The 27,763-nt window shown below is 50.5% G+C and overlaps 7 protein-coding genes across 8 annotated transcripts; 4 read left to right on the plus strand and 3 right to left on the minus strand.

Annotated features, from left to right (window-relative positions):
* The first annotated feature begins 18 nt into the window (after window positions 1-18).
* PV10_02576 (uncharacterized protein) lies at window positions 19-1,273 on the plus strand. The gene is made up of 2 exons (XM_016366907.1): window positions 19-429; window positions 558-1,273. Exons 1-2 carry the CDS (start codon window positions 198-200, stop codon window positions 974-976), a joined length of 651 nt encoding a protein of 216 aa, XP_016226425.1. The 5' UTR covers window positions 19-197; the 3' UTR covers window positions 977-1,273.
* Window positions 1,087-3,234, minus strand: PV10_02577. Of its 2 annotated transcripts, XM_016366909.1 has the most exons (3): window positions 3,213-3,234; window positions 2,415-2,984; window positions 1,087-2,356 (listed from the first exon to the last, which is right to left on the minus strand). In XM_016366909.1, the coding sequence occupies exons 2-3, from the start codon at window positions 2,450-2,452 to the stop codon at window positions 1,786-1,788; spliced, it is 609 nt and encodes a 202-aa protein (XP_016226427.1). In that variant the 5' UTR covers window positions 2,453-2,984; window positions 3,213-3,234; the 3' UTR covers window positions 1,087-1,785. The 2 variants fall into 2 exon arrangements, with proteins under 2 accessions (XP_016226427.1, XP_016226426.1); XM_016366908.1 differs by lacking the exon at window positions 3,213-3,234 and having other exon boundaries at window positions 2,415-3,125.
* A 760-nt stretch (window positions 3,235-3,994) lies between these two features.
* PV10_02578 (uncharacterized protein) lies at window positions 3,995-8,020 on the plus strand. Its single transcript, XM_016366910.1, has 3 exons — window positions 3,995-5,199; window positions 5,256-5,503; window positions 5,553-8,020. Exons 1-3 carry the CDS (start codon window positions 4,194-4,196, stop codon window positions 7,641-7,643), a joined length of 3,345 nt encoding a protein of 1,114 aa, XP_016226428.1. The 5' UTR covers window positions 3,995-4,193; the 3' UTR covers window positions 7,644-8,020.
* PV10_02579 (uncharacterized protein) lies at window positions 7,984-9,756 on the minus strand. The gene is made up of 2 exons (XM_016366911.1): window positions 9,391-9,756; window positions 7,984-9,111 (listed from the first exon to the last, which is right to left on the minus strand). The coding sequence occupies exons 1-2, from the start codon at window positions 9,436-9,438 to the stop codon at window positions 8,140-8,142; spliced, it is 1,020 nt and encodes a 339-aa protein (XP_016226429.1). The 5' UTR covers window positions 9,439-9,756; the 3' UTR covers window positions 7,984-8,139.
* Window positions 9,757-10,037: 281 nt separating this feature from the next.
* PV10_02580 (uncharacterized protein) lies at window positions 10,038-12,827 on the minus strand. The gene is made up of 2 exons (XM_016366912.1): window positions 11,201-12,827; window positions 10,038-11,149 (listed from the first exon to the last, which is right to left on the minus strand). The coding sequence occupies exons 1-2, from the start codon at window positions 12,608-12,610 to the stop codon at window positions 10,694-10,696; spliced, it is 1,866 nt and encodes a 621-aa protein (XP_016226430.1). The 5' UTR covers window positions 12,611-12,827; the 3' UTR covers window positions 10,038-10,693.
* Window positions 12,828-18,905: 6,078 nt separating this feature from the next.
* PV10_02581 (uncharacterized protein) lies at window positions 18,906-20,804 on the plus strand (the record flags this gene model as incomplete). Its single annotated transcript, XM_016366913.1, has 5 exons — window positions 18,906-18,983; window positions 19,063-19,587; window positions 19,656-20,266; window positions 20,347-20,576; window positions 20,719-20,804. 5 exons carry the CDS (start codon window positions 18,906-18,908, stop codon window positions 20,802-20,804), a joined length of 1,530 nt encoding a protein of 509 aa, XP_016226431.1.
* A 3,392-nt stretch (window positions 20,805-24,196) lies between these two features.
* PV10_02582 (uncharacterized protein) lies at window positions 24,197-25,791 on the plus strand (the record flags this gene model as incomplete). The annotated part of the gene is made up of 3 exons (XM_016366914.1): window positions 24,197-24,718; window positions 24,787-24,910; window positions 24,965-25,791. The coding sequence occupies 3 exons, from the start codon at window positions 24,197-24,199 to the stop codon at window positions 25,789-25,791; spliced, it is 1,473 nt and encodes a 490-aa protein (XP_016226432.1).
* Between the last annotated feature and the right edge of the window lie 1,972 nt (window positions 25,792-27,763).

Raw genomic sequence — 27,763 nt, forward strand, 5'->3', positions numbered from 1 at the left:
GCTTCATGACGAGAATACCACCAAACAAACTCCCACCACCCAGCCATATCGCCCAGGGATACTTACTCCATCTATCGGAGTAGAGTGGTGGCAGTCTTTGACCCTTCTCACACCGGTATCTCCAGCACATCACCCTCCTTACCAACAACAAAGCTCCCCAAAAAAACCACCAACCGCAGGGGGGTTCTGAACTGAACATGCATATCACAACACCATCTCTGCGCTCGGCGCTGGCCCACGCATTCCAAATTCCTCTTCGACAATATTCGACAAGTCTCCTGTCGAGAAACACGACCAAAGCCATGGTGACCTCGCAACAATCTCATCCCTTCGCTCCGCAGCAACAGCAATCATCACCATTTTCCTCGAGTACATCTCGCGCCGCGAAGGGAAAGAAGGGAAGGGGCATGAAGCCAGATCGAAGAATTAGTGAGTTTTGTTCCTTTCTTCCCAGTGTAATGTTGTGGCGTGTGAATCTCGATGATGACGGCAATGATCACCTTCATCTTCTCTGTCTCTCTTTTCCTCACCACTAACAAATCTTCCCCTACTCGTAGCTCTAATCCGATATTTCCTTAACCACCCTACATTCTACACCCCACGACCGCTGCGATTCTCACGGACACGATATCTGCGACACTGGACGATTCACCGGGCATGGAACCTGTTCAACGCCAAGATGAAGAAGGAGCGAGCCTTGGAGATGGAACGACAATATAACGCCATGGCGGCGGCGAACGAGGAATTGCGCGTCAATGCTGGTGATGCGGGCCGTCTGTTCCGCATGGCTCAGATGAAGACTGGCATTTGGGGTATCCCTGAGCGTGGCGCCGGTGTGCCGATCGAATATGCAAGGGGCTTGGTGGAGTGGATTGGTAGTACGGGTGGTCTTGGTGAGGGCAGTCAGGCAGGTGGAAAGCAGGCTGCTGCGGGAAAACTTGCCAGAGTTTGGGATTCCGAGTGGAAGAGACATTGATTTGATTTGATTTGATCTAATTATATCAGATCCGAGGGTCACGCGGTGGGGCTGATCTGGCATGTCAGGAGGTATAAAGACCGACTTGTTGAGCTGTACATTATCATATGGTGCTTTTTGGTGGTCTGAAAATCATGGTCTATTCTCCAGACCAAGAACTCGTCAGTGAGATAGCATGGAATGGATTACAAGTGGCTGCTTAGGTAGAAATCATTCACATTATATGCTCCTGTTCTCTCTTTGATGTGTACTTGGGAGAGAAAAGCGATTCAGCTCACAATATATCATATTATGAACAGGATACAAGCTTGTTTTCTTGGTTCATGATTGTCGCGTATTCGAATAATCGCTTATATTCTGATCGTTTCATTCCTTGGTTCGGCCCAAAACGGTCGCAATAACTCAAGTGGTCAAAGACTGGCTGAAGGTGCTATGTCCATGCACAGACTTTCAAAAGACAAAAGTGGCAGATTTATCCATTGTCATCGCTAAATGTCGGAAACATCAAAAGGTAGCGAAGCAGAGGTGGGCCCGTCCAAGGCGTATTCAAGGCCTGTGGTACGAGAACCCAATCAGCCTGGTGTACTGGGTGTGCGCTTTTAATCCCAATTGCAAGACTCCACGAGAAATGCTGGCATGGTGACCCAACGTGCAAGAAATATCCTTTTTTTTCTCTTCCTTTGGTGATTGAAAGGCACCGTGCTGGAAAGAGTCGTTGCTTGCAGATTACCTCCACTGCGGAGAAAAAGGATTGATCCTTGTCTCTACTGGCGCTAAAGAATGGTCGTAAGGGGGGTGGAGGTTGGAAATCATAGAATGACGCAGCAGCCGCCACCACCTTGTTTGTCGGTGAAGTTGAGCAAAGCAGCTCTAGTGGCGGCCTCGAAGACATCATCGACGCCTTCGCCTGTCAAGCTTGAGCATTCGAGATACTTTCGGGCTCCACAAGCCTGTGCCATCTCCTGACCTTCTCGGGGTGTGACGAATTTCTGGCTTCGTTTCCGCATTTCCTCGATAGCGACGGGATCTTCTCTGAGGTCTTTTTTGAGGCCGACCAGGATAACGGGCACTTCGGGGCACCTTTCTCGAGCTTCCTCGATCCATTTATGTCGAACATTCTCCAAACTGTCAGGCGTGTCGACACTGAAGCCGATCAGGATAACGTGTGATTTTGCATAGGCCAACGGCCTTAATCTTTCGTAGTCTTCTTGACCAGCGGTATCCCATAGAGCTAGTTGGACAGATCTTCCATCGACTCGACAATCTGTAACGTAGTTCTCAAAAACGGTGGGGACATAATGGGTAGGGAAATAACCCAAGGTGAAGACGGACAACAGGGAGGTTTTGCCGCATGCGCCGTCCCCAATGATGACTAGTTTCCTGCGAGGTGGTGAGATTTGGTGACGAATGATTTCGAGGCAGTGGAGGGAGGGTTTACCTTCTCATAACATTTTGTTGTGCCTGATTGTCGGCCATTGTGGGGCAAACGTAGTCAACTCGGTTCAGGTATCGCCGAGTGACGCTCGCTAAGGGACACGGCCGACAGGTTGGACGGGTTGAGATGAGAAGGATATGATCAATGGATTCTCAAGGCTGGGGATGAAACGCCGCCGTGGAGGGAGAGAAAGGGAGGGGAGAGAGAGACAGAGAGGGAGGATGAGCGACTCGCAAAGGGTTCCTCGCTAGTTGTGTAACCGTGGACAGAACAGTGGCTTTGTGTTATCGGGGGATGGAGATTGGACTTTGTGGCTGGATGGCGGCGGCAATGGTTATGAAGCTGAGAGGAGGGTCGCAAGAAGGTTGGGTTGGAGGTCGAGGACAAAGTCGGAGGGACAACAGATCGGTGGCAAGTGCACAGGTGAAACTAGTCGAAGAATTGATTTAAGGGATCGTGGGGTCCAAGATGTTGTCAGTCTCAGAAATGGGGTGTGTTGGGAGGAGATGGAGGAGGCGCAGCTGGATATGGTGGTGCGTAGATAGGGAATAACGCAAAGGAGTGTCTGTATGTCTGCACTGAAATTAGGATTGATTGTGAGGAATGACGGCAATGATGAATAGGTAAGATGGTTGTTAATGTAGATGAGATTTGGTACGAGGGAGAAGCGGGAGAGTAGCGTTGAGAGGCAAGTAGAAGGTCTGGGGATGACGAGGAGTTGTACGTGGTAAGGGATCTTGGTGGTGCTTGGTACTGCTGGTGGAGCGTGGAGGGAGTGAGGGACCATGAAAGTTGACGCACCTTGGTAAGTACCTAAATTTGGGCGAAGATAGGGCCGAGGGGCGGCGGAACAGCCAACCAAGGCACCAAAGGGCACCTAGAGATCTTGTACCGAACCACTCTGGGTACCTTTATCGATTACGGTAGGTGTTGAATTATTACTATTAGTCAGTTGAGGAGGTACTATGCGCAAAGTAGCTACGAGTACTTGAATCATGCCCACAGTGCTTCTTGTTTTAGTTCTACTTATAGGTCGCTTGTTTAGTTTAAGTACTCCGTAGCATGCAGTATGGCACGTGTACTGTAGCAGCATTAGACCATCAGTTTGGGAGGGTGCCCGGGCCATCTACGGCAGCCTTTGGGCCCAAGGACGTTGGATTACAATGGAGGCACTTGGTGTCCCTATAGTACTCCGTAGGCAATCCACACCCAACCCAACAGCCAGAAGCCCAACGGGCAAGAACAAGGGCAAGGGCAGCCTTTGCCGCTCTTGCTGAAATCTGCGTCTTTGCGCCTCGCCTGCCCCACGAAACAGGACGAGGCAGGTAAAGACTGTGCTGTGACTGCAAGTGCGTGCCTGTGCCTGCCCTTGCCACTACTTGGTACTACGAAGTACTGCACTTACCCGTTATTGTCGTTGGTCACTTCACTTAGTACCGCACTGCACTTGCCTCTGCCTCTGCAACCTGCAACCTGCAACCTGCACCTGCCTGCACCTACACCCGCACCTACACCCGCACCTACACCCGCACCCGCACCTTCCACACTGACTCCAAGTCAGAATCATCCACCACGACGTCGGAGTTCAACTCAGTCTGGCTTCAAGGTTCCTTCTTCAACAACTCCGCTCTCTCACCAACTACCACTACCAACACATCCACCACCTCCTACTATCACGCTCCGCCATCGCCATCGCTCAATCCATTACTTGCCTCTCTGACGTTCCTTACAGTCTCAACGTCTGCATCATGCCATAGTCCTTCTTCGCTTCTTCACCACATCATGCCTTCCAATACCAAACCTGATCCCTTGACCGGCGACACCACCGAATCTGCTGGCGAAGTTGCACAACCCTCGACAGCCGTCAATCGAAAAAAGGCAAAGCGAAGGGCCAAAGAGGCGGCAAAGCGGCAACAGAGTTCTTCGCACCCCGTCCAACATCAAAACCCTCCGCCTGCTCCCACTACCAACCCTGCCACTGCCAATGGCTCCCTAACCCCTCCAAAACAAGGTCGCCCTCCGGCCAAGGGCTATTTCACAGAGGATACTGATCTAGTAGACCCTGCCAGCCCCGAAGACGCCTTCTTCTCTGGCGACGACGACCCTAATTACGCCCAAAACAGTCATGGCCTGCCCGACAGTTCCTGGCTCAACACCACAAAGCGCAAGAAATCCAAGTCGACTCCCACCTCTAGATCCTCCACTGCTCTTCCCAAACCTCAGATTCCTCCCCTCTCCAATGCCGCCATCCGCGCCTCACACAAACTATCCAGCGATCAGATTTGGAACACCTCCACTCAGGCCGAAAGAGAAAATATCAAACAATTCTGGTTGGAGCTTGGCGAGGATGAACGCCGGTCTCTAGTAAAGGTCGAGAAGGAGGCCGTCTTGCGGAAAATGAAAGAACAGCAGAAGCATTCTTGTTCCTGTTCTGTCTGTGGACGGAAGCGTACCGCCATCGAAGAGGAACTCGAAGTTCTCTACGACGCCTACTACGAAGAACTCGAACAGTTTGCCAACCACAATGGCGATATCTCCCAGGCCCCGCAGCTTATGGCTCCCCCGAGACCAGCTTTCAGCCGTATTTCCCAGCCCATGGCTGGTACATATCCTTCTAGAGGCCGTGTTCACGAAATCGAACAGGACGAAGATGACCTGGACGATGAGGACGACGACTATGATGATGACGACGACGAACCATATAGTGAAGACGACGCCGACTTTCATCATGGCCTTCCCCCCGGCCCACCTGATTTTTTCCAGTTTGGCAACAGCCTTACTGTCAAAGGTTCGACCCCCACTACTCTCAACGCCTTCCTCTAATAACACTAATTCTCGGTCCAGATGGCATCCTTACTGTGGCCGACGATTTGCTCAAGAATGACGGTAAACATTTTATCGACATGATGGAACAGCTGGCCGAGCGGCGTATGCAACGTGAGGATCATCTTCGTTATCATTCGCAGGCTTTCACTCATCATGATCATCAAGGTCACAATCATCCTCCGTTAGACGACGACGATGATTTTGATGACGAAGAGGACGAAGAAGATTATGATAGCCAAGAGGACGACTTCGAAGGCGATGAAATGGTATGCTCCTCACCCACTTTCCATCTTATCCTCCCGCTCACTTTTTTAGGACTCCATGACCGAAGAACAGCGCATGGAAGAAGGCCGTCGAATGTTTCAAATCTTTGCCGCTCGTATGTTCGAGCAACGTGTCTTGACTGCTTATCGAGAAAAAGTAGCCGCAGAACGTCAGCGAAAGTTGCTCGAGGAGCTCGATGAAGAAAGCCGCCTCGATTCACAGCGCCAAGACAAGAAAGCCCGAGAAGCTGCCAAGCGCAAGGAGAAGAAGCGCCTGCAGAAACTGGCAAAGGAAGAAGAAAAATCCAAAAAGGACGCTGAGAGAGCTGCTCAAGAACAAGCACTTCGAGATGCTGAAGAGAAAAAGTTGCAAGAGCAGCGCCAACGCAAAGAGGAACAACGTAAAAAGCGCGAAGCCGAGAAGAAGGCCGCTGAAGAAGACCGTCTTCGCAAGGAGGCCGAAAAACAGCGTCGACAACAGGAGCAGCGTGAACGCCAAGCCGAAGCGGAGAGAAAACAGCGCGAGGCTAAGGAACGTGAACGCTTAAAACGTGATGAAGCTAAGAAGAAGGAACGTGAGCTTCGAGAGCAAAAGGAAAAGGAGGCTCGTGAACGGAAAGCCAAGGAAGAAAAGGATAAGAAGGCAAAGGAGAACCAGCTTCGCAAGGAGAGGGAGTCGAATCAAAAGAACGACAAGGATTCCAGACATCCCTCCAGTCATCAGCCCCCTCCGAGAAATCAGCCTGTGGCCTTGCCGCCGGGTCTCATCCCACAGCCTAAATCTTCCAGCACGCAGTCACCTTTATCGCAGGTTGCGACTCCCATTGTGCCCCCAAAGACCATCACTCCAGCAGCACGGAACCGACAGACCTCACAGCCAGCGCAGCAATCTCACGGATCGTCTCCTAGGTCTCAAAAAGCAAATACAGAAACTCCTGCCAGTTCAGCCTCACCAGCGACCGTCGCCATGCCACAGACCCCTGGGCCTCCGCAGCCGCTCAAGACTCATAGCCATCCACTCGTACTGCATCACCCACAGCCTTCCGCTCCACGGTCTCCCCTCAATAACCAGGGCCGTGGTCAGCAGTTTCCTTTCAACTCCATGAATGGCCTGCCTGGATTGGGTGTCAGTGGGCCACCAATGGGCGGCAATGGGTTACCAAATATGATGCCCCCCATGCCCATGTACCAGGGGCCCCCAATGCCAAATCACCAGAGATTTGCTCCAAATGGGATGCAGTATCCTCCGGGATTTCCACGCCCGTTCCCCGGACATCAAGTACCCTTTGTACCACAACCTAATCAGGGGCCTATGCCTACTCCACCTAACGTCTCGCAACCTGCCTCACATTCTCGACAGCCTTCTGGCGACGCTTCGTCTCAGCCAGCTCCAATCGCCCGACCAGGTCCCATCGCCCGACCATCGAGTACGACGCCCGACAAGCAGAAGCTGCACAGACCATCGGCCGACGCAGAGGTGGACCAACTGACCACCCAACTTGGTAGCAAAGCCTTGTTGGATGATTCGGACGATTCGTTCTTAGGAAATGGTCTCGAGCCTCGAATGGGACAGCCACCTCTCGGCCCGCCGGGCTCTTCAAGGCTCCCGTTTGCCAGCTTTTCAGACCACAAGCAGGATGCATTTGGCAGTCTAGGAAGTCCCGGTTGGGCTGGGTTTACGCCAGGAATGCCACCGAATACAGCGAACTGGGGACCTCCACCAAACCAGCGACCCGGTGCTACGTGGTCGCAACCTCCGTTCGGAGCTATTGGTGGTGCCCCACAAGCCCTACCCAGACCTCACCTGCCTCGACCTATCTTATTGCGGCTCAACCTTGTGCAGGCTTGCCGACAGCTGTCCTCGGCTCCAGGAGCACCCTCGTCAGGATTCCATCCGGTCCAAAGTGTGTTGCGGCAACTGAATGCGAACCTGCTCAAAGACCCGAACGAGGTACCTGTATCAATGGAAGATATGCTGCTCTACTGTGACACCGAAGGAAACACGCAGAACGGAGGCGGCTCTTTTGACGTTGTTGTGGATCCCTCACGAGGACAAGCGGTTCGATTTGTGGAAGATGCGGCCAATCAAGTGGGATCAAGGAATAGCGTAGGGGACATTGGAAGTCCCATGTCACGTTTCTGACCGTCCTGAGTCGAGAGTGACTCGAGAATGCGGCGCGGCCCAAATGACATTGAGTTATCAAGCATGGGTAGGGGGGAGTGCTGCAAGATTCGAAGTGGCATGGTTCGACCAGGTCAGTCATCGATCATGAGGAACATGTCACTGGTGGTTTCATTCGTGGTACTTGAGTCGCAGGTGGCCTGATCTCGTCGGCGGTTTGCCGAGGGACGTTACAAGTATCCTGTTCAGTGGTATCGAGGCCTTCATGAGCATGGAAAAATTTCCACTTCAATATGATTTCCACCTCGCATCTCGGTATGAGCAGATTCTGTCCTTTCTCAGAACCGCGAAGCCGCTAGGTGTCCAACATTAGTTTCCAACCTGGTAGGCTAGAAAGCTGTTTAATTGAATAATCACCAACACCATGAATTCCTGTCTCATACTTGATTACACGTATGTCTAACAGAGTACGAAGATGTGTGCGTATACGTATGTTCAGGTATCGACCTCGCAACATCTATGGTACGTCGGTACGAAATCTGTCCTTCTCAATTTCGGCCTCGATCTCGCCATGCCGTCCATAAGCCGCCATAGCCACGTCGCCGGTCGTTCCTCCATCTGGTAGTAGGTAGGGTGGCGGAGCAGGCCGAGGAGCGTCAGGTGTGAAAAGTGCGGGAATTGGCGCGCGAGTCGAAGATGCTGCTGGCAAGACGGTCTGATGTGCGGGCATCTGATTCAAGGCCTGAATTGTATGTGACGTCTTGACCACGGTAGCGGACTTTTGGGATAATGGAGATGCTTGGATGATTGAACCGTGGGAGTCTAAAGAGGGTGGTGCTGTAGAATTCTGAGAATGGCTATTGGCGTTCGACTGGTCATGAGCTACCTTCGTTTTGGTTTTCGCTGTGTCGAACTCATTGCCATTGGCCCCGACGTTAGCGCTGTTCTCACCCGTCGTACTGGATCCAAGCCCAGAAAGCAAACGCATATAGAACCTAGCTTCATCAATACTCTCCAGTACATCCTCTCGAGCTTGGTGTGCGAGTTTCTTGGGCGGCATCTGTGCTAGAACTTCATCGGAAGCCCATCGTCGGACCATCTCCTTCATGGCACTCACGTCAAACAATCGATAATGGAGGTGTTCAAGAATACAATTCCAGGGTGGTATCATCAAAAATGCTTTGTCCGCGTGTATGGAGTTGCCTGCAAGTAGCGCTGTGCGCGGCTCAGGTATGTGATAAGTGATGTAGTCGAGGATGGCGCGGGATGCAACTGCGGCGCTCGTGGAGCTATTAGGGTCGCTAACAAGTCGAGTCAGGCCAGACGAGGTGTGTGTGGACACGCACCAGGGTGACATATGTGATAGTTGCTCTGGGGTGTGATAAATATACAAGGTGAGCCCCTCCGGTTCGATGGGGACCAGGGTCGAATTCGTGAGGAGGACGGAGATTGATAGAATAGTATCAGTGCGAGGGTCAAGGCCGGTCATCTAAGGAACCCTTTGCGTTAGTGGATGTACTTGGTTGCTTGTGGAGTAGTGAAACATGAGATATCAAGACTGGCGCATAGCGAGGCCCCCAGGAGGAACATTTGGCCAGGGAGACAGCTTTTAGAATGTTGTCTTTATCTTCGATGAAAGTCCTTTACTCTTACAAACGATGTCCTCTGGCAAAATTTCTTCGACTCTCATGTACAGACCTTGATGGCCTCGTTTGTCGGACTTGAACAGAGAAGAACTTGTGCAAAATGTGCATTCATGTAGACTCACCTCACAATCGAGCCACACCAAGGGGTCGATCGACCTTGTGAGAGCCATGGTGCCGTGCGACTACCATTCACTGTGACCCGAAGATTTGGAAGTTGAAGATTGCTCGATGTTGCTTCAATTGGCTTGGTAGCAGGAAGTAAGTATGGCGTCTCGATTTGATATTGTACAGTAGCGGCGATGATCGAGTATGAATAAGAACAGGGGAAAGAAGGTGCCTCAGAGAGTAATTGTTTCGATGATATTGTTCAGGAGAGGGCGATTCGCCATGTTAGTCGACGTTGTGAACAGTACATACACGTCCCCGGTCATTTTTCATGAGTCTCTGAAGGTTTGCCAAGTGACGTGATGAAGTCGAGAACCATGACGAGTGTGGCCAATGACGTGGAGAAGCAAGAATGTGCTTTTGATGGCCACAGGCACCACGATTTTGCCTTTGTATACCCGGGCACGGGACCGATGATGCGTATGCACGAGGTGATCGACAAGGGTTCTCAGTCTGTACGGAGGAGAGAAGTGGGAGAAGAGGGGCAACGGATATTGATGGCGGAGAGATATTTTGGTTGGAGGACGTTCCTTCCCAGCCAATCAGAGGCAGGAATTCTGCTCCTTCCTCTGACCAGATCAGGATAAACAAAATATAGGAAGGTGCGACTAACTGACTACATACATGGCTCACTGCATAGGAAAGAGCGTGGAAAGACGTTCCAGCAGCCTTGTCAGTCATCTAGAAGTGTGTTCATCACTGCATTTTCATTTCTATGGTTTCCTCTCGTTAGAACCCTCGCAGGTATGGCATCGTTCGTTCTTCACACATGCTCTATCCATCCCGGGCATTGGACTGAGACATTGCCAAACCACCTGGCTTCTTCCTAAGACCACATATGAATCTGATCCACCACTTAATTTGTGTAATGAATGGGACAAGAGCCCAAATGGAGAAAGGGCCAGTTGTCCAGGAAGTCAGTTCATTTGCCGACAAATGGCGCCCTCGCTTTGACTTGAATGCAACCATAGATAAACGCAATTCTTGTTTATTTTCTCCAACCAGCCCCACGTTCAGGCACCGGCTGTCGCAAATGACCTTAATTGCTGTGATAGACAAATCCTGGCGACTGTAACCGATTCCCCTGATGCAGGCATCTTTGAACCAAGTAATTAAAAAGCTCGGGCCTCCTTGCATGAACTCGGTCGATCCAAAAGCGTCGAGCAAAACGATGCGAATAGCCTTTGAATCTGGGCAGTTCAACACTCATGTCCTGGAAAGACTAGGGACCGAGGAGTGGGTGACTGGGTTTGGGAGCGACTACAGCTCCTCGTCGTCGTCAATAGCGGTGGAAGTGGATGGCTTTTGCAGAACGCCTCCAAACTGAAGCCCAGAAGGATTCGGGGCAGTATCCAACTCGGAGAGCGGAGGCGGCTGTGGTTGCGATGATGGTTGCATGCCCAACCCAATCACTTCCCCAATTGTACTTGCAGAAGCTGCCAGGCCACCTCCCAGTCGTTTCTTGACATCTTCGTCGAATTCGGCTACCGATGCACGTTGTCTCTTCATGGGACTGCCAACCATGAAACTCTCCTCTTCCTTGGCGACATCCACCGCCGCCCCGGGGACAGAGACGGGGTTGATTTGCGGGACCGCATCTTGGTCGTCACCAAGGTTTGGGGTCGACGCCGCAGATGGACTTCCAGATTTGGAGCTCTTCCGTGCTTCAGTCACGCCATTGCTATTGAGCGGCTCGGCCGAATGTTGCCTCTTGAGCTGATGATACCTTAGCCCGTGCCGAAATTTCAACGGCGATGGGTCTCTTACCTTCATTTTACGGATGCCCTCTGCCACTTGACCAGTCCGCTCAGCATCATCGGGGGAGAGCAGACCTGGTTCGCGTTTGATATCGGCGTCATTTATGTCCTCCATTTTACCAATGATGCCAGCCTCCTCATCGCTATCGCTGTCCATCTCATCGTCACTTGCTGACTTATTCTTGCGACTCTTTCGAGCCTCACGATCACGGAAATTGGAGAATCCAGTGGTGCCCTCTTTTTTCAGAGGGCCTAACTTGGGAAGATCGACACCAAGGCTTCGTCGTTTGGCAGGAACACTCGCCTTATCAGACTTTGGACGAAGAATCCCCATTTTTTGTAATTGCCGCTCGCCGCGGTACAAGAAGGTAAAGACAGCATAGGGCTTATCTGTGGGATCAATGCCAGTAACAGTTTGAGTCGAGATAGTTTTAGGATCCAATGTTTTGGGCTTGGCAAAGCTGGTGGTGTGGTCGACATCAGCACCAGACTTGCCATTACCATTGCTTGTTGTATCCTCGCCCTTTTCCGATTCCTCGTCATCGTCATGAGCGTCGAATTGTGGTGAATATTCCCCTCGTTTGATCTCGCCCGAGGCCAAAACTCGGAACAAGGCGACCTTGATCTGTCCAGCGGTTTCAGGGATAGGATCGTCGTCGTCCGAAGTGTCAGAATCGCTTAAGGAGCCGTCATCGTCCGAGATCTCTCGCAGTTGACCATCTTCATCATATCTTAGAGTCTTGATCTTTCGGCGCGAGAGTGCTGAGCTACCGTTTGCTTCATCATCGCTTGCTTGGGTTTCTTTTCTCTTCCGACGGCGTTTCTCCAGCTTCAGTCTGCGCTTCTCGATGACGGCGGCAGCATCTTTGCCATCTAGGTCTAGACCATTTAGCCAGCGCTCCAGGCCAACCTCACGGAAGAGGAATTCTCTTTCTGCCAGACCACCTCCCTCCCTCTCAGGGACACTAACCCAACGGGAATTGACCCAAGTTTCTTCTCCTTTGCGTAGAAGTGTGGCAACCTCTTCCTTTGCTCGGCCATCGAAGTAGATATATGCCGCAATAGTCTCGTTAGGACTAGTGGTCAAGGGAACGTAGGGCCCAATTATGGCATTGCTCTTTGCAGGCTCATCTCGATGGCCGGGGAGCTCTCCAACATATTTAGGCTTCGGATCTGGATTGTCGGGCGTGGCTTTAGGGGTAGAATAGGGCACTTCTTGACCCGGGGTCAGGAGAGTGATGGAGATGGCAAAGGTCGATTGTTCGGGCTTGCCCGTTTTGGAGTCGGAGGGGATACGAGCTGGAGGAACGGGGATGTAGGTACTGATACGAGAGAGGCGTGAAGTCTTCTGAACCGAGTGTTCTGGGAGAGGCCCGTTAGGAGTGTGGATGCTCACGGCGAGGCCCTTGAAGCAAGGCATTGTGGCAGATCTTGCGGCATGCAGTCGGAGTCTGTAGGACTGAGCCTACTCCGCGAGCGGCGGTCGGGCGGAGACGGTGAGGGTTGGTTTGTTAGAGAAATAGACACGTTGTTGGGAAGACGACAATCGTGAGGAGAGGTGTGATGCTAGGCACACAGGTCTACTGGGATAGGCATGGAGCCAGATGGTAATAGGGTCTTGCAGAGCGAGACAGGCGATGGAACATGAACATGGAACATGGAACAACCGTGAGGACGACTTCCCGAGTTGGAGGTGACTAGATGCCAAGTCTTGGGATTCTAGATGGCCGCGTGGTCCCAATCGGGACGGGGCAGTTGCCGCCCTGTGATTGTGGAGCTGCCCAGTGACTGGCCACTTGTGAATTAAGCACTTTAAGTCTAACTAAACCATAAGCAGTGTCCGCCTCCTTATAGACACTAGCGCTGCCTAGGGAGGTATCTAACCACGAGCACTGGTGAAGGGCAGTAACGACCTAGGCACAATGTGATCGGGGACATGAGATGGGCTTAGGATTGGATACTGATCTATTTTCATCACCCGACCTTACCAGTTATTCATGAACGTGAATTCTTAAGATCTAGTAGCACATGATCAGAAGCAGAGAACAAGCCAGAGTAAGGCTATTCAGGGTGGAGCACAAACTTGAAAGGCGGCTGTCTCTCCATTTTGTTATACTCAAACCTCCTACTATAGTCTCGCCAGTTTGTAGTCAAGATGCTGGTGGATCATATTGATATTAGTGACAAGATTTATATGATAGTAGTCCTGGAAGAGGCTGTCCTTGTTTGTGGAAGGAGGCAGAATTGTAGATTTTCGACTTTTCACCGGACTCTCTTCGAATCATTATTGCCTTACCTGTTGAGCTCTAGCTAGACCTCCATGGGTAAATAGTCCGTGCTGCTATCGACAAAAAGATAAACACACTGAGACTTATCTACGCTATCTTGATTTTTCAGGCTCACAAAATACTGTACCTTTGCTACCTCGTGTGAAGGTAAGATGATAGCTCCAGTTGGATCATCACACCGATCATCCTTTCTTTTTGAGCTATCATCGCCTATTCTAGTTCAGATGGACAAAAGAGACTTCATCACCATATTCTTTTCATGCCTATGTATCCATAAGCGGACATTCAATGTCCCGCGACGGTTAGCCAGATTGCAGCTTCACCATGTTGGCCCAACTGGAATTCTCAACTTGCAAAGACGTTTGACGGCCTTACGTCCGACATTCCTTCGCCATAATCCTCACTCAACTCAGTCCCGCCAATGTTCTGTGCTTTCGCCTCCTGGAGTACGAACATCATTCTCGCCCAGCCTTCGCTAATTACTTTCCATGCGTGGCTCGTCCCCCGTTGAACCACGATATCACCACGATTGAGGATCCTGCTCTCGCCAGAATCCAGGATTATCTGTACGGTGCCTTCTAGCATCACACCGTAGTCGAGGCTGACTGTTCTATGCAGCGGAGACAGGGACCCAGGGGGCATATCCACAACCCGCAGAACAGTACCCCCTGGGATTGTGATACCAGGCAAATTTTCCAGGTAATCTTGGTAGGTCTTGATGTCCTGCTCACTGCTGAACTCGACTGGGAAGCGGTTCGTAGCGTAGCTCAAGGCAAACAGTGCGCCATTGTCGAGGGCTTGGAAGGGTAGCGCCGCGGGACCAGATCGGAAAACAGCCTTTCCTTTAGCGTCATGATCTGTGATGAAGCGATGAACCTTTGGTAGGCCATTGGGGAGGATTTGAGTGCTTCCAGGCATTACTTGTGATGATCTTCGTCTTCTTCTTACTTCGGTCGTACAATGTTGGAAGAGGTGCAGAAAGATCGCTAGGTTACATTTTAGTGGAATCTCCTGACTTGTCTGGTTGATTAATAACGGGAAAACACAATCGGGCATCCCACATCGGCTCCACAATGCTCAGCTTTGGTGTGCTTCCGAAACCATCTCATCAGAATCGCCCTTCCGTCTTGTCCCATTACGCCTGCAATGAGAGTTATGTGGAATCCAACTCGGACACCGAGGACTGGTTATTCTTCTGCTCCACCTGGGATGTGCATGGAATTGGTGCCAGCCTACAAAACGACTTCGCTCAAAATACAACGGGTTGCTATTTCATGATATTGACTTCCTCACCACCGACAGTCCAGGGAATAGGCTGATTACTTTCTCTAGGATGGTAAAGGGGAAGAAAAATAGAATACGTCAGGATTTGAGGGCTTCACGGGATGTAAAGAGGTTACATAGTCTTGGTACCGGTCGAGGAATTACAGTTGAAGATGTAGATGTAAATTGGACTTGTTCCTACTGTTTTCACACTGAGGCTCCAGAAAATTAGACCACCTAGTTCCCGCTTCAGCTTTGTCAGGGTCGAAATGGGACAATTTTCAAGCTTCGCATTTCTCACTAGGCGCGGAAACAGATGTTTCTGGTTGCGCTGCGGCCTGCTTGCTGTCGAGTCTTGTCTGGGTTTCAATCAAGATTTCCTCCACGGGCGCATCAATGTGAAAGCTAAACTTGTTGCGATGGACATTGTAGAAGAAACTTGCTAAGAAAGAACAATAGTCAGCATCTCCAGAAGACAGGGTGAAACGAGGAACTTGGGGATGTATTCATGGCAACGCACCTACGAGGGCGGCGAAGCAAAAGCAGCTTCCCGCGATCCATGCATTGCGAAAGGCAATTGCGTAGGCGTCCAGAAGTCCCTGGGCAGCGGCTGTAATCACGTTGGGCGTTGCGCCATCGATGTTGTCTAGGGCATCTGCGTCGTGACTCACAGTGGCCGCGATGAGAGCTGGGAGCGATGACTCAGGAAGTCCCAAAGGGAGAACGGCGGCGGCGATTTTCTTAGGAACGTTTTCCGTCATTGCGCTGTTGAAAATGGCATTGTTGACCGCAAGGCCGATGGTAGCGCCGACGGCTCTCGCTGCTATGACCAACCCAGATGCAAGGGAGATGAGTTCGGGAGGGGTGCTTAGTTGAGCCGCGACCATGACCAAAGGGAGAATGATTCCCAGGCCTGCCCCTGCAACCACGGGGAAGCCCCAGAAAACATTAGCGGGGGACGAGAGCGTGGTGGTGGCCATGAGGATGTTGAAGATGAGAAAGGCGGTGAATCCGACTATGATAGGAGCCTTGATCGCTTTGAAATGGGTCGAGTAGGATCCGGCCAAAAATGCGAAGACAAGGGTAGTCGCGAACAAGACCGCAAAATGCAATCCAGCAATCAAGAGATCTGACTGGGTGAAGACACTGGTTTGGTACACGAAGTAGCTGTTGGTGGTGAAGAAAAATAGACCCTCGATGGCGATGCAGCAGAGAGAGATTGCGAAATTGCTGTTTTGGAACAGGTGGTGGTGGAGGACGCCCTGAGACTCAAATCGCAATTCATAGACGAAGAAGGCGGTCATCATGACGATTCCGACGATGAATGGAGCCAGGATCTCGACGTCCCTCCAGCGATAAGGATTGTTGGACCAAGACAAAGCGATGCAAAAAAGAATCAACCCTGGGACAAAAAGGGCATAGCCAATCCAGTCCAGTCTCTTCAGCCTTTCATAGTGTGTCAGGGATTTCTCGAGCTCTCTTTTAGGCGGGTTGTATGCCACGGTCACTCCCAGTGCAGTGGCAGCCAAAGCTCCTGCAGTGACATACCAGTAAATCCGGTAGTTTTCGAGATTCCCATGTCGGACCAGGGAGCCCCCCATGACGATCCCGATGATGGCACCGACAGCAGCTGTGATGTTCACCGAAGCCTGGGCAAGCGGTCGCTGCCGGCGTGGAATCACTTCAGAGACAACGGCGTGAAGCAGCGCTTGACTCCCATAGGTGACACCAATAAGACAGAACCCTGCAATCAGCCCAGCGATACTCTGTGCTCTGGCGACAACGATGGCTCCAACACATCCAAAAGCGGAGCAAATGACCAGCAGCCATTTTCGGCCCCAATAATCGGCAGCTTGAGTAACGGGAGGGCTCAAGGCAAGTGTGAGAATGTTGATGATCGAGCTGAACCAAACCGTCTGCGAAGTGCCTCCAAGCAGCTGGGTCATTGCTTGTGCAAGGAGGCCGGATCCGACAACGGCCACGAGCTGTGCAAAGTAGAGAAAGTTGATAGACTATTATGTTTTAGTCAGCGATTCTTTATAATCTTTGGACATGACCGCCTCACGTGGCCTGGTCATGTAGCGATAGGATATTCATACCACAACAGCGATGATCGTCTTTGCATGAACACGGACGACTCTATCGTTTTCACATGCTGATGCTCGCTCTACTTCTTCAGTTTGGGTTTGTTTTGCCATTTTCCCGCCTGAGGTGGCTTTGATTGATTTGACACTGTTCGACCTCTGGGCCAGAGCAGCTTTGCCTGAGGTTTTGACGAAATCGTTGACTATGGTCATTGGATACAGCAAGTATTAATATCCAATGACCCATGAGTGGTCTCCCCACTTCGGCAGAAGCGCCACAATCCCGGAGAAGAATTGCCCCATTGACCTTGGGGTCGAAATCTGGGGGTCCGGGATCTGATTCGGTGCATGGGTTACTGGCAAGGACTCGTCTCGCTTGACCCTGTTGCTGAGTATGGCGCGCACTCTCACCATGCCCTCTTCTAATGTATCTTGTCTTGAAGAAGACCAGGCTCTCAAGGAATACTGTAGACTCAAGGGTGACACTCGCCATGAATTAGCATGTGATGATGGTTGGTTGGTATGTGTTCTTCTATCTCGACACACATCTCTCGCTTTTCCATTCCTAGTCTGAGTTCCAAGAACCTGGTCTATTTTGCCCAGGACCCCATGGCTCACCTGGGCGACATGTATGGACCATTCCCCCGGTGCTCAAGTTGCGCGGGCCCGTGGGTAAAGCCGCCAAATCTGCAGCTGAAGAATGCCACTTTCGGCAGCTACAGATATCCACTCTTAAAGAGTTGAACGATGGAGCTCGTGCTCAAATCCATTGCGAAATTATTTGGCTGTCCAGTAAACATCTCACCCTAGTGTTGGGTCCAAAAGAATCACGCCCCTCTCGAGAAAGACATAGCGAAAGGCATCAACATGAACCTCGACCAGAAAATTTCAACGATCAATTGAATACCTCCATAGGCAAAAGTTTGCCAAATGCGGACCACCGATGGCACCATGGACCAGTATGTTCCTTCGGGGACGCATGGCCCACATTCCTTTGGCCTTGGTCCCGAAACTGGAATTCCGTAGATGCTGCCATATTGGAGGCATCTTCTTCCAAAGCTTCAGAAGGAAACGTCAAGAGCGTGGGAGACGCCACATGCCGACGGCGATGCCGGTAGGCTGTTTTCGGATGCGTATCAGGTTGTTTTGCTGGGCAACTCCCAATTGCACCTCGCATGCCATCTTTTTGACTTATTGTGTCCAGGATGTAACATGGTGAATCTGTTTTATTCTGTTGAGGTTGGGGTTTACTATCATGAGACAAGTAGACGGTTTGATAGTCAAATCCCTGCAGAAAATAGATCAACCCAATTTGTCAAATTGGGAGCATTGAACCGTTTCCGACGTCGTAATTACGGCATCCGGCTTCTGACCATCAAACAGGCGAATAGATCTCGTTAGCTTAACAAATCTGGAATATCTGCCTGGTTTTCGGGATCAGAATAGGGAAATCCAACGCCCAGCGAAATTTCAATGTCCTCTCAGAGATTAGTTTAATAGTACATTAGGAAATGAGAAGATGTACTTCTCGATAGGCATCCTTGACCAGGCACGGAGGCTAGATCATCTCAGTAGGATACTTCAACTTCTTTTCGAGTCCACTATAACTAAAGGGCAAATGGGCTTGAGTCTATTACTAATTTAGGCGACATGTATCAACTACCTTGGGTACATTGGAAAGAAGGATCACTCGCGTCGAAACCTAGGTCTCATTGAAGGCGATTAGAGCAACCAAGGTTTTCTCGGAGGACCGTCCTTGATCCAGTTGCCGATGCTGCCTTGGGACTGAGGTAAGTCCAGGGACGCTGCGACCAAGAGATTGGAGAAAAGCAAAGAGATCTTTGCGTCGCCTTCGTGTAGACCTCAGGAGGACCATCGCATGAACCATCGAGGCTTCTCCACACTTACATGGTGCAGCTCACGCCTCTTCGGGATCGGTGAATGCCCCACACCAAGCCCGAAGTTTGGTATATTAGAATTCTCAATGCCCAAGTACTAAGCCTCCCTCGCAGGTTTGACAATCCTTGCCAGCAAACTTAGACCTTTAGGAAACAGATGTAAAGGTGGTGAAGCAAATACAATGATTTCCCTACTTGACGTGTTACATTCCAAGGGCCTGTGTCTTGCTCTTGTGGCCGTTTTAGGCTGGATTCTGATTGTAAGGATTGCAGACTGCCGTTCCTCAAGACAAACTATCTTTGATAGTACAAGTACACTGACATGATCTCTCACCACAGTGCCTCAAAAGGCTATTCTTTTCGCCGCTTCGAAATGTTCCCGGTCCAGTCTACGCTAAGGTGACACACCTCTGGCTGAAGAAACAGGTTCTCAGTGGTAGAAGGCTGCACTACATCCATGATCTCCACAAAAAGTATGGGCCGATCGTACAGATTGGTCCAAACGAGATCGACGTCTCTGACCCACAAATGTTCAAAGATGTTCACCGAATCGGCGGTGGGTTTCTCAAAGATCCCTGGTACCAGTCGTTCCGCCAAGGTGATTTTCATGATGTGTTTTCCATGATCGACCCCAAGGAGCACGCTGAAAGGCGTCGCTTGTTTGCTCCTCTCTGGACGAACTCGGCGCTGCACAAAAATTGGGAGCCTGCCGTAATTGAGAAGGTCAAGTTGGCTGTTGCCAATATCCGACGAGATGCCCTGACTGGCGAAGCCGATGTTTTCAAATGGTGGACCTTTATGACTACTGACGTTATTTCACATCTTTCCTTCGGAGAATCTCTGGATATCCTGAAGCAACAGTCGGTGAGTACACGAGACCGCCCTGTCCCCACATTATCGTCGGGAGAATTGAGCTAATGACCCCGAAACAGCGGAATAGATACATTGATGATGTCGAGCAGGCTGCTAAACTGGGAGGCATCTTTTCGGAACTACCGTTTCTCCGATACGTGGTCAAGTTTGTCCCACTTCGATCTGTCCAGGATGCCATAGGAGCGGACCATCGGGTCTCCCAATACGGCCATGTGGCCGTGGTCAACGCGAAGTCTCGCAGTCTGTCCAAAGAGAATGTGTTCTCCAAGATCCTGGCTGAAAGCGAAAAGGATGGTAGCACAATGTCTGAAGCCGAAGTAGCTTTTGAGGCCAGCGGGTTCATTGTCGCTGGATCCGGCACGACAGCTGTGTCTCTGACTTATCTCGTGTGGGCTGCCTTATCGCATCCTGACGTGCAGTCAACTCTCGAAACAGAAGTTGCCAAACTTCCTCCGGATGCTGATGACTCCTTACTGCAAGAGTTGCCTTTTCTAAACGCTGTCGTTGATGAAACCCTTCGACTCTATGGCGCTGCACCTGGAAGCCTTCCCCGAACCTGTCCTCCGGGAGGATTTCAACTGGGAGGCCATTTCATCCCTGAGGGTACAACAGTGAGTTCACAGGCCTATACTCTTCACAGGAACGAGGATGTCTACCACAATGCAGAGAAGTATGTTCTCCTTTCCTCTCTATACCACCTTAGATTATCCGCTTGCATGGTTTCCACTGACTCTCTATTCTAACTATCAGGTTCAACCCGAGCAGATTCCTCGATGCCAACGGTAACTTTGTCCCAGCCAAGAGTGCATATGCCCCTTTTGGGGCCGGTTCTCGGACATGCTTGGGAGTTCATCTTGCCAGAATGGAGCTTCGTCATGGTGCCGTGGAGTTTTTCCGCGAATGTCGTGGCGCCAGGCTGGCTGCTTCCATGAGGCCGCAGGATATGGACATGCTTAACTTTTTCCTCATCAGTCCAAAAGGTAATCGGTGCTGCATTACCCTCACTTGAACGCATAGTGATATGTAGATAAGGAAGTTGTACGAGCTGGGCCTTGGTGCGCGAGCTCTGTCCAACACAAGATAGCATGGCCATCACATGGACAGTCTCTCACGTTTGCACAGGCTTTGTGCCTATCACAGAGAGCCGCCTGTGGCTCCTTTATACGACTAAATTCACCGGGTCCTACGTCAAGGATAAGGACCTCTGAATGTCGTAGATGTATGTTTCAAAAAGTATTGTAGCATCTTTGTCTCGTCATTCCGGTCTGTGATTGATATGTAAGTATATGAAACCCGTAGCCAAGCGTGAACGCCTACAATACTGGCTCCAACTTTGCAACCCGTGGTTCTAGATCCTTGCCCCAAACCAAATTCCTGAGAAGTTCCCTTACAACTCACGACAAACGGTCTCCACCAAGCAATTCTTGATCTCGCATCATCAAATCCGAGTCTCGTACTGAATAGCGAAAAATCCCCCCTAGTCTCAATTCTCCGCCTTTAAGATTCTATCCCACCAGATTGGTTTCTCGGTTAGTTCATGCCTTCGTGCGTTAGATTCCCAAAAAACATGCGTTAGGGAGTGTTTCAGAGTGGCTAAAGGGAGATGGAGCCGGTGGTCTCATCCAGTGCTTTGGTAGGGAAGCAGCTAGGGAGGCTCTTTGCAAGAGGCAAAAAGTCCAGGATCATTCGAGGAAGACATCCGATCACCTCAACTTTGTGTCTTAGAGCTCCAGACACATAACTTTGCTCGGCTTAACAAGCTGAATTTCACCTCCAAGAGTAGAGGTAATCAAAGATTGAACATACGTGAGAAGTCGCTGAGGTCTCTACACAGTATGAACAAACAATCGACTTAGGACCTCCAACTCATGCCATTAAGCGTGCTCGTTCAACGGCCTTCCAGCTCGAGAAGAAACTACTTTTGCTTGAGCGCTAGGAACCTGGAGTCCTCACAACACGCACTAACTTTTCCCCACCCGACTTGTGAGGAGACTCTGGGTCCGACATGGCACCACACACTTACCGAGGAACAATTTGAGCTCAACGCCTGGAAGAACGGCATATAATTATGCACCACTCCCAGCTTTGGGAGGCAGAGGCAAGCGATACTGCGAACATGGCTCTGAATGGTGTCTCTGAGTCCGCCCCGGCTGGGCTGAATGTACTAATCATCGGCGCTGGCATTGGAGGTCTCGCATGTGCTATCGGGCTGCGGCGACAAGGACACACAGTTAGGGTTTGTGATAGACGTTCCCATTCTCGAGCGAAGGCTAAAATAGCGAAAGGTGTTCGAGTCTAGCAAGTTCAGCAAAGAGACTGGTGCAGCAGTTCATATTGCGCCAAATGCGAATGGAGTCCTCAAAAGGCTTGGTATCAACGTTGATGAGATTGGCGCCAATCTAATGTTGAAAGTCAAGATGCCTAGCGACTCGAATGTTTTGCGTCATATCTGACTTGAATGTAGTACACAGAGTACGACCTGACCGGCGATCTCATAAAATCTGTCGATTTGAGGGAAGCAAACAAACTTTGGCAGCATGTACGTTTGCTCAGACTGCAGGTGAAGAAATTCTAACCTGTCAGGATTGGCGACTGGCCCATCGTGTTGGACTTCATGAGGCGCTGAAGACCGAAGCGACACGCTCTACCGGTGAAGGCGTCCCTGTGGAACTCAATCTCGACCATGGCGTTGCAGATGTGGATCCCGAACAAGCAACCATAACTCTCACCACAGGCGCTGTTGTCAGAGGAGACATCGTCGTTGGTGCTGACGGGGTCAGGTCCGTTGCGCGCTCGAAGATCCCCGGGGGGAATGTCAGCGTTCATGGTTCTGGTAAGAGTGCCTTTCGGTTCCTGATCAAGCGCAGCACTCTGTTAGAGGATCCTCAGACCAAAAAGTATGTTGAGAATCAAGGAGAATTGATCATCTGGTTCGACACCGATCGTCGTGTGGTCATGTATCCCACTTCAAATGATTGCCTGATGAATTTTGTCTGCATTCATCCGGACTCGGAGTCCTACGCAAATGAAAACTGGCACACCCCATCCGATGTTGCAACCTTATTGAGAGTTTACGATAAGTTTGACCCTGGATGCAAAGCTGTGCTGGAAAAGGCAGATTCCAGCAGTGTTCACGTATGGAAGCTGCTGGATATGCCAGTCCTACCAACGTGGATCAACAGCCGACTTGCCCTTTTGGGGGACGCTGCGCATCCTTTCCTTCCTCACCAAGGTCAGGGGGCTGCCTGTGCAATAGAAGATGCCGTCTCCTTGGCTACGATCCTTGAAAAAGGCATATTGGCAGAAGAGGTACCCGCACGGCTTAAGTTGTATGAACAATGCCGGTACGAAAGGGCCAATAAAATTCAGCAGTACTCTCGGCTAGCTGGTGCTGATCTTGATTCGAAGGCGTCGAAACTTGACAGTCAGTTTCTTCAACATGATCCGTGAATTAACCACTAACACAAGCATAGTAATTGAATACACCAACTATAACTTTGGACATGACGAAATCGACTACAGTGCCCAAAAGTTGAGGGAGTGGAAGTGGTCTTTGGTGCCCAAGATCTACTGGAGGATGCCCGTCGCTTTCGGCCCAATGCCGGGACCACGACAATCACACTCTGGCCGAGCTCGAGAAGCGACCGAGTCGACATTTGTCACAGCCTCTATAAAGTTCAAGACGTCGAGGACAATCTTACAAAACCTCTTCCCACCTGGCACACAAAAGTTCAGATTCAAAAGCCCCGGATCCATTGCGTACTGCTCCTTCAACTGCACAACCTTGGATAAGATGGAGTGGCTCGGAGGTACGGGATATAGTCACATCGGACTTTACATTCATGGAGTCGAATATCACAAGGATGATGGTGGGCTCCTCAACGGAACATACCTGCCAATTCTGTTTGAGTCCTTGACCGACCCGATTGTGTCGGGCCGCGAGGAGCTCGGCATGCCCAAGTTGTATTCTTCGATCGATATCTTTCGTGGCTCTGACTCTTATCGGGTCAGTACCGGTTGGCAAGGCTCCGTTTGGGGCAATTTCCAGCTTCAAGGTTTGAAACTTGCTCCAGAGGAGTTAGAGAATGCGTCTGGACAAGTCAGCGGGGAGGCCGACGACGGCATGCTGGCTTATAGATACATGCCCCAAGTTGGATCAAGCACAAAAGGCGAGGCTGAGAGTGAATATGCAACGTTTGTGCCGTTCAAGGAGGAGAAGCCACTGCCTGTGCCAAGGGCAATTTACAAGGCCTCTAGTGCGTCGTTCCACATCAATGCGTTAGACTGGGCGGCGCTTCCAACCTTACACCATGTGATTTCGCGCCTGCAAGAAATTCCGGTGTATGAGATTGTCAGTGCCAAAGTTGTGGAGGGTACCGGGGTCCCCGACGTTGCAGCTGCTCGGAAGGCAGAATTTGTCTAGTTCAAAGAGCATATAAATTGGATAGGGGATAATTGGCTTTACCCCCCTACAAACATCTTCTGCAGTTGTGACTTTGTAAGTGGAGCCGAGAGCCACATCCCGACCTCAACTTTCGCCCTTCATCTGTCATCGAAGCCGGAACAAGTGTTACTCAAATATTGGAAAACCCCTCTAGAAATGGTGCATCGAAACGGCACACAGGAGTCTGATCAAGGCAAGTCAAACTATCCTACTATTTTTCAGACAATGAGCAACGATAATTTCATCCGGGACCTCCCTATCGTGTGGAAGGCCACCTCTGCCAAGTCAACCTACGAGCAAGCGAGAATTGGCAGAGTTTTCAATTATCGTCGACCAGACCGCTACCCAGTAGCTGTGGTTGAGGCAGAAACTATCGAACATGTCATACAAGCAGTCAAACTGGCCAAGAAACATAACTATCGTGTATCTGTTCGTTCTGGAGGCCACTCGTGGGCGGTTTGGAGTGTGCGCGACGATGCTGTGCTAGTTGATCTGGGAAAGATGAAGCATATGTCTCTCGATGCTAAGAATAAAACAGTGGCTGTGTCGCCAAGTACGACTGGGAAAATGTTGAATAGCTATTTACTCAAGGAAGGGCTCATGTTTCCTGGTGGACATTGCCCCGATGTCGGTCTTGGTGGGTTTTTACTGCAAGGCGGAATGGGATGGAATTGCAAGGTCAGTTATTTCGCAACATCTATCTGGGGATTCTAATTTGCCTATCAAACTAACTCGACAATGAACAGAACTGGGGCTGGGCATGCGAGCATATCCTTGCTATTGATGTTGTCACGGCTGAGGGTGAGCTGATCCGAGCGGACAGCGAGAGCCATCGGGACCTGTTCTGGGCCGCTCGCGGCGCGGGGCCAGGTAAGAATTGATGGTATCGACATGCCACGAACTTTGTCTCTAAGCACCGATCAGGTTTTCCTGGAGTCGTCGTCCGTTTCCATTTGAAAGTGCGCGAATCATACAAATCTATGTATTCCTCGACGTTCACATACCCAATTGAAAAGTACAGGGAGGTACTACAGTGGCTCATTCAAGATGGTGCGGAATACGACCCAGACACGGAAATAGTCGCTATTGCAGCGGTGCCACCTGAGATTGGTTTTCGTTGTGTTGTAGCTCTATTCGTCGTCTTCAAGCATACAGAGCTTGAGGCGAAAAAGGCATTAGAGCCAGCAAACAAGAGCCGACCGGAAGGCTTCGTTGTCGAAGCCCCCAGTGTCCCAACTTCCCTGGCAGATCAATACCTCAACCAAGCAGCTGCCAACCCGGAGAGACATAGATATTGTGTGCAGAATGCTTACATTAGCAACGATGCAGATGTGGTCTCCATTCTTGAGGCTTCATTCACCACGATACCAAATTCGAAGAGCTTTACGATCTGGTACGCCATGAATCCATGCAGCAGGAGGCCGCTGCGAGACGACATGGCTGTAAGTATGCAAACAGACCATTATATGGCCACATACGCGTTATGGGAAGACCCAGATGATGACGATGCGATGCAAAAATGGGTCAAGGACATCATGGGAGGCGTCGTAGGATCGAGTCAGGTTGAAGGGGCATACCTGGGAGACGCTGATTTCCAGGAGAGGCAAGCAAAGTTCTGGAGTACACAGAATGCTCTGAAGCTGGCGGAGGTGCGAAAGAAGAATGACCCCGCTGGCAGAATCTGCGGATATCTGGACCGAGGTGATGTTTCGGGTTTGAATGGTCTTTCAAATGAAGAACACTTCTGCTAGACGTGATTTTAAGGATCTGTATGCAAAAGTCTTTACCACGCTCGAGACACAGATTCTATGACGATCTTCCGTTGTTCAAACGTTGGGCATTGTGAACGTCAACAGTATTCATACGAGCTGCTGTTTGTCTTGGAAACGACTGGTTCTACTTGCACTGTGTACCGTTACGGGGATAGAAGCGCTTTCTTCGCTCTGGATTCACTCTCCGCCAGCCTTTCATCCAGGGACTTCGCCGTCAGATCATGAGGAGATAAGGAGATTGGTGGATGATACTGTGAAGAAAATGGGCAGGCTGGACGTGATCGTTTCGAATTACGGTTGGACGAGAGTGACCAACTTCAACAACCTGGACGAGCAGCTACTAAACGACGATTGGGATAAGTGTTTCACAGCCAATGTCAAATGCCACCTGTGGCTTTTCGATGCTGCCAGAAAATATCTCTCCCAGTCACCCGACGGCGGCAGTTTTATCAGCATCTCTAGTGTTGCTGGCGTGGTACCAAGCGGGAGCAGCCTGCCATATTCTGTTACGAAGGCTGCTCAGACCCACCTTGTCAAAGAACTCGCTATCATATGCGCGATGGACAACATCAGGTGCAATATTGTCAGTCCCGGCTTGTTGATGACAGAATGGTAAGCTCTCCGTCAACGAAATTGCCAACTAAGGTATATTGCTCATTCGTCCCAAGACTCAAAGATGTCAAAGATGAGGTGAAAATGAGTTGCTTGGGCTTCCTCGATGCTATGGGGGAAGCCCATCTATCTATAGTCAAACGTATGACTCTACAGTGTACAGGAGGCTGGGAGATGATACCAACCCTTGTACGAAGATGTTGTACCAAAGGTGTTGGCGATTGACAAAAGATTCTCAAAACCACAGATTGAATCGTTCAAGAACCGCACCAAATTGACACGGCTAGCAGAAGCAGACGATGTTGCAGAACAAGTCAGACATCTCGCCTTGTCTAGAAGCATAACAGGCCAGTACATCTTTGTAGATTGTGGAATGTCCATCTAAAATACCAACTTGGTGCTTGTAGTTCAATCGGCATTCTAACCGACTGTTAGACCACCTGACACAATCATGTGAACTCCGTTCACCCATCGAGACCTCTCTTCGCAAAAGAAGGCTACGGCGTAAGCTACCTCCTTAATGTCTGCCATGCGAGATCCACATGGTGTCGCGTCTATCGTGGGTTGTAGTAATTTCATGGCCTCCGGACCAGCATCTGCAAATCCAGCGGTCCTGGTTGGCCCAGGACTGACAGAGTTGACTGTACATCCATATTTCGGTGGAAGCTCTTTCGCCCAACATTTGGTGAAGCTGTCCACCATACCCTTGGTGCCTGAATATATCGTCTGTCCTGGGGGTGGAGACCGAGCTGAGATGCTGGCAATGTTGACAATGCGACCCCCCTCTCCCTGATCTGGTTTGGGAAGATGCGGCAATGCAGCTTGAGTGAGGAGGAACGTTCCTCTTCCATTCAGATTTACTAGCCTATCCCAATGTTCCAACGTTTGATCTTCCAGAGGTAGGTTGACGGCCAAAGCGGCGTTGTTAACCAGAATGTCGATTTTCCCGTAAGTTTTGACGGTTTCATCAACGAGGAATCTCGGTCCTTCCACGGTAGAAATATCTGCTTCAACAGCGATGCCTTCCCCTTCAAGAGTTTCGAGGACTTGCGCTGCTTCCTCTTGAAGATATGGGAAGGGATAATTGATCACAACCTGTGCTCCACGTGATGATAGCTCCTGTGCAATTCCTGCTCCAATGCCCGAGCTACTCCCAGATATGACAGCAACTTTGCCTGTTAGTGACATTGTCTGTTGCATATGTTGGATTTCTTCTGCTATGCTAAGACTGAAGCTACGTCCACTCTTTCTTAAAGACTCCGTGAAGAACATCTGGCACTATTCGAGAGTACAGATCATTGATCCGCACGAAGAAAAGTTAAGATCCCATTGTTCCGGC

The sequence above is a fragment of the Exophiala mesophila genome (assembly GCF_000836275.1).
Source record: "Exophiala mesophila strain CBS 40295 unplaced genomic scaffold supercont1.2, whole genome shotgun sequence".
NCBI lineage: Eukaryota > Fungi > Ascomycota > Eurotiomycetes > Chaetothyriales > Herpotrichiellaceae > Exophiala > Exophiala mesophila.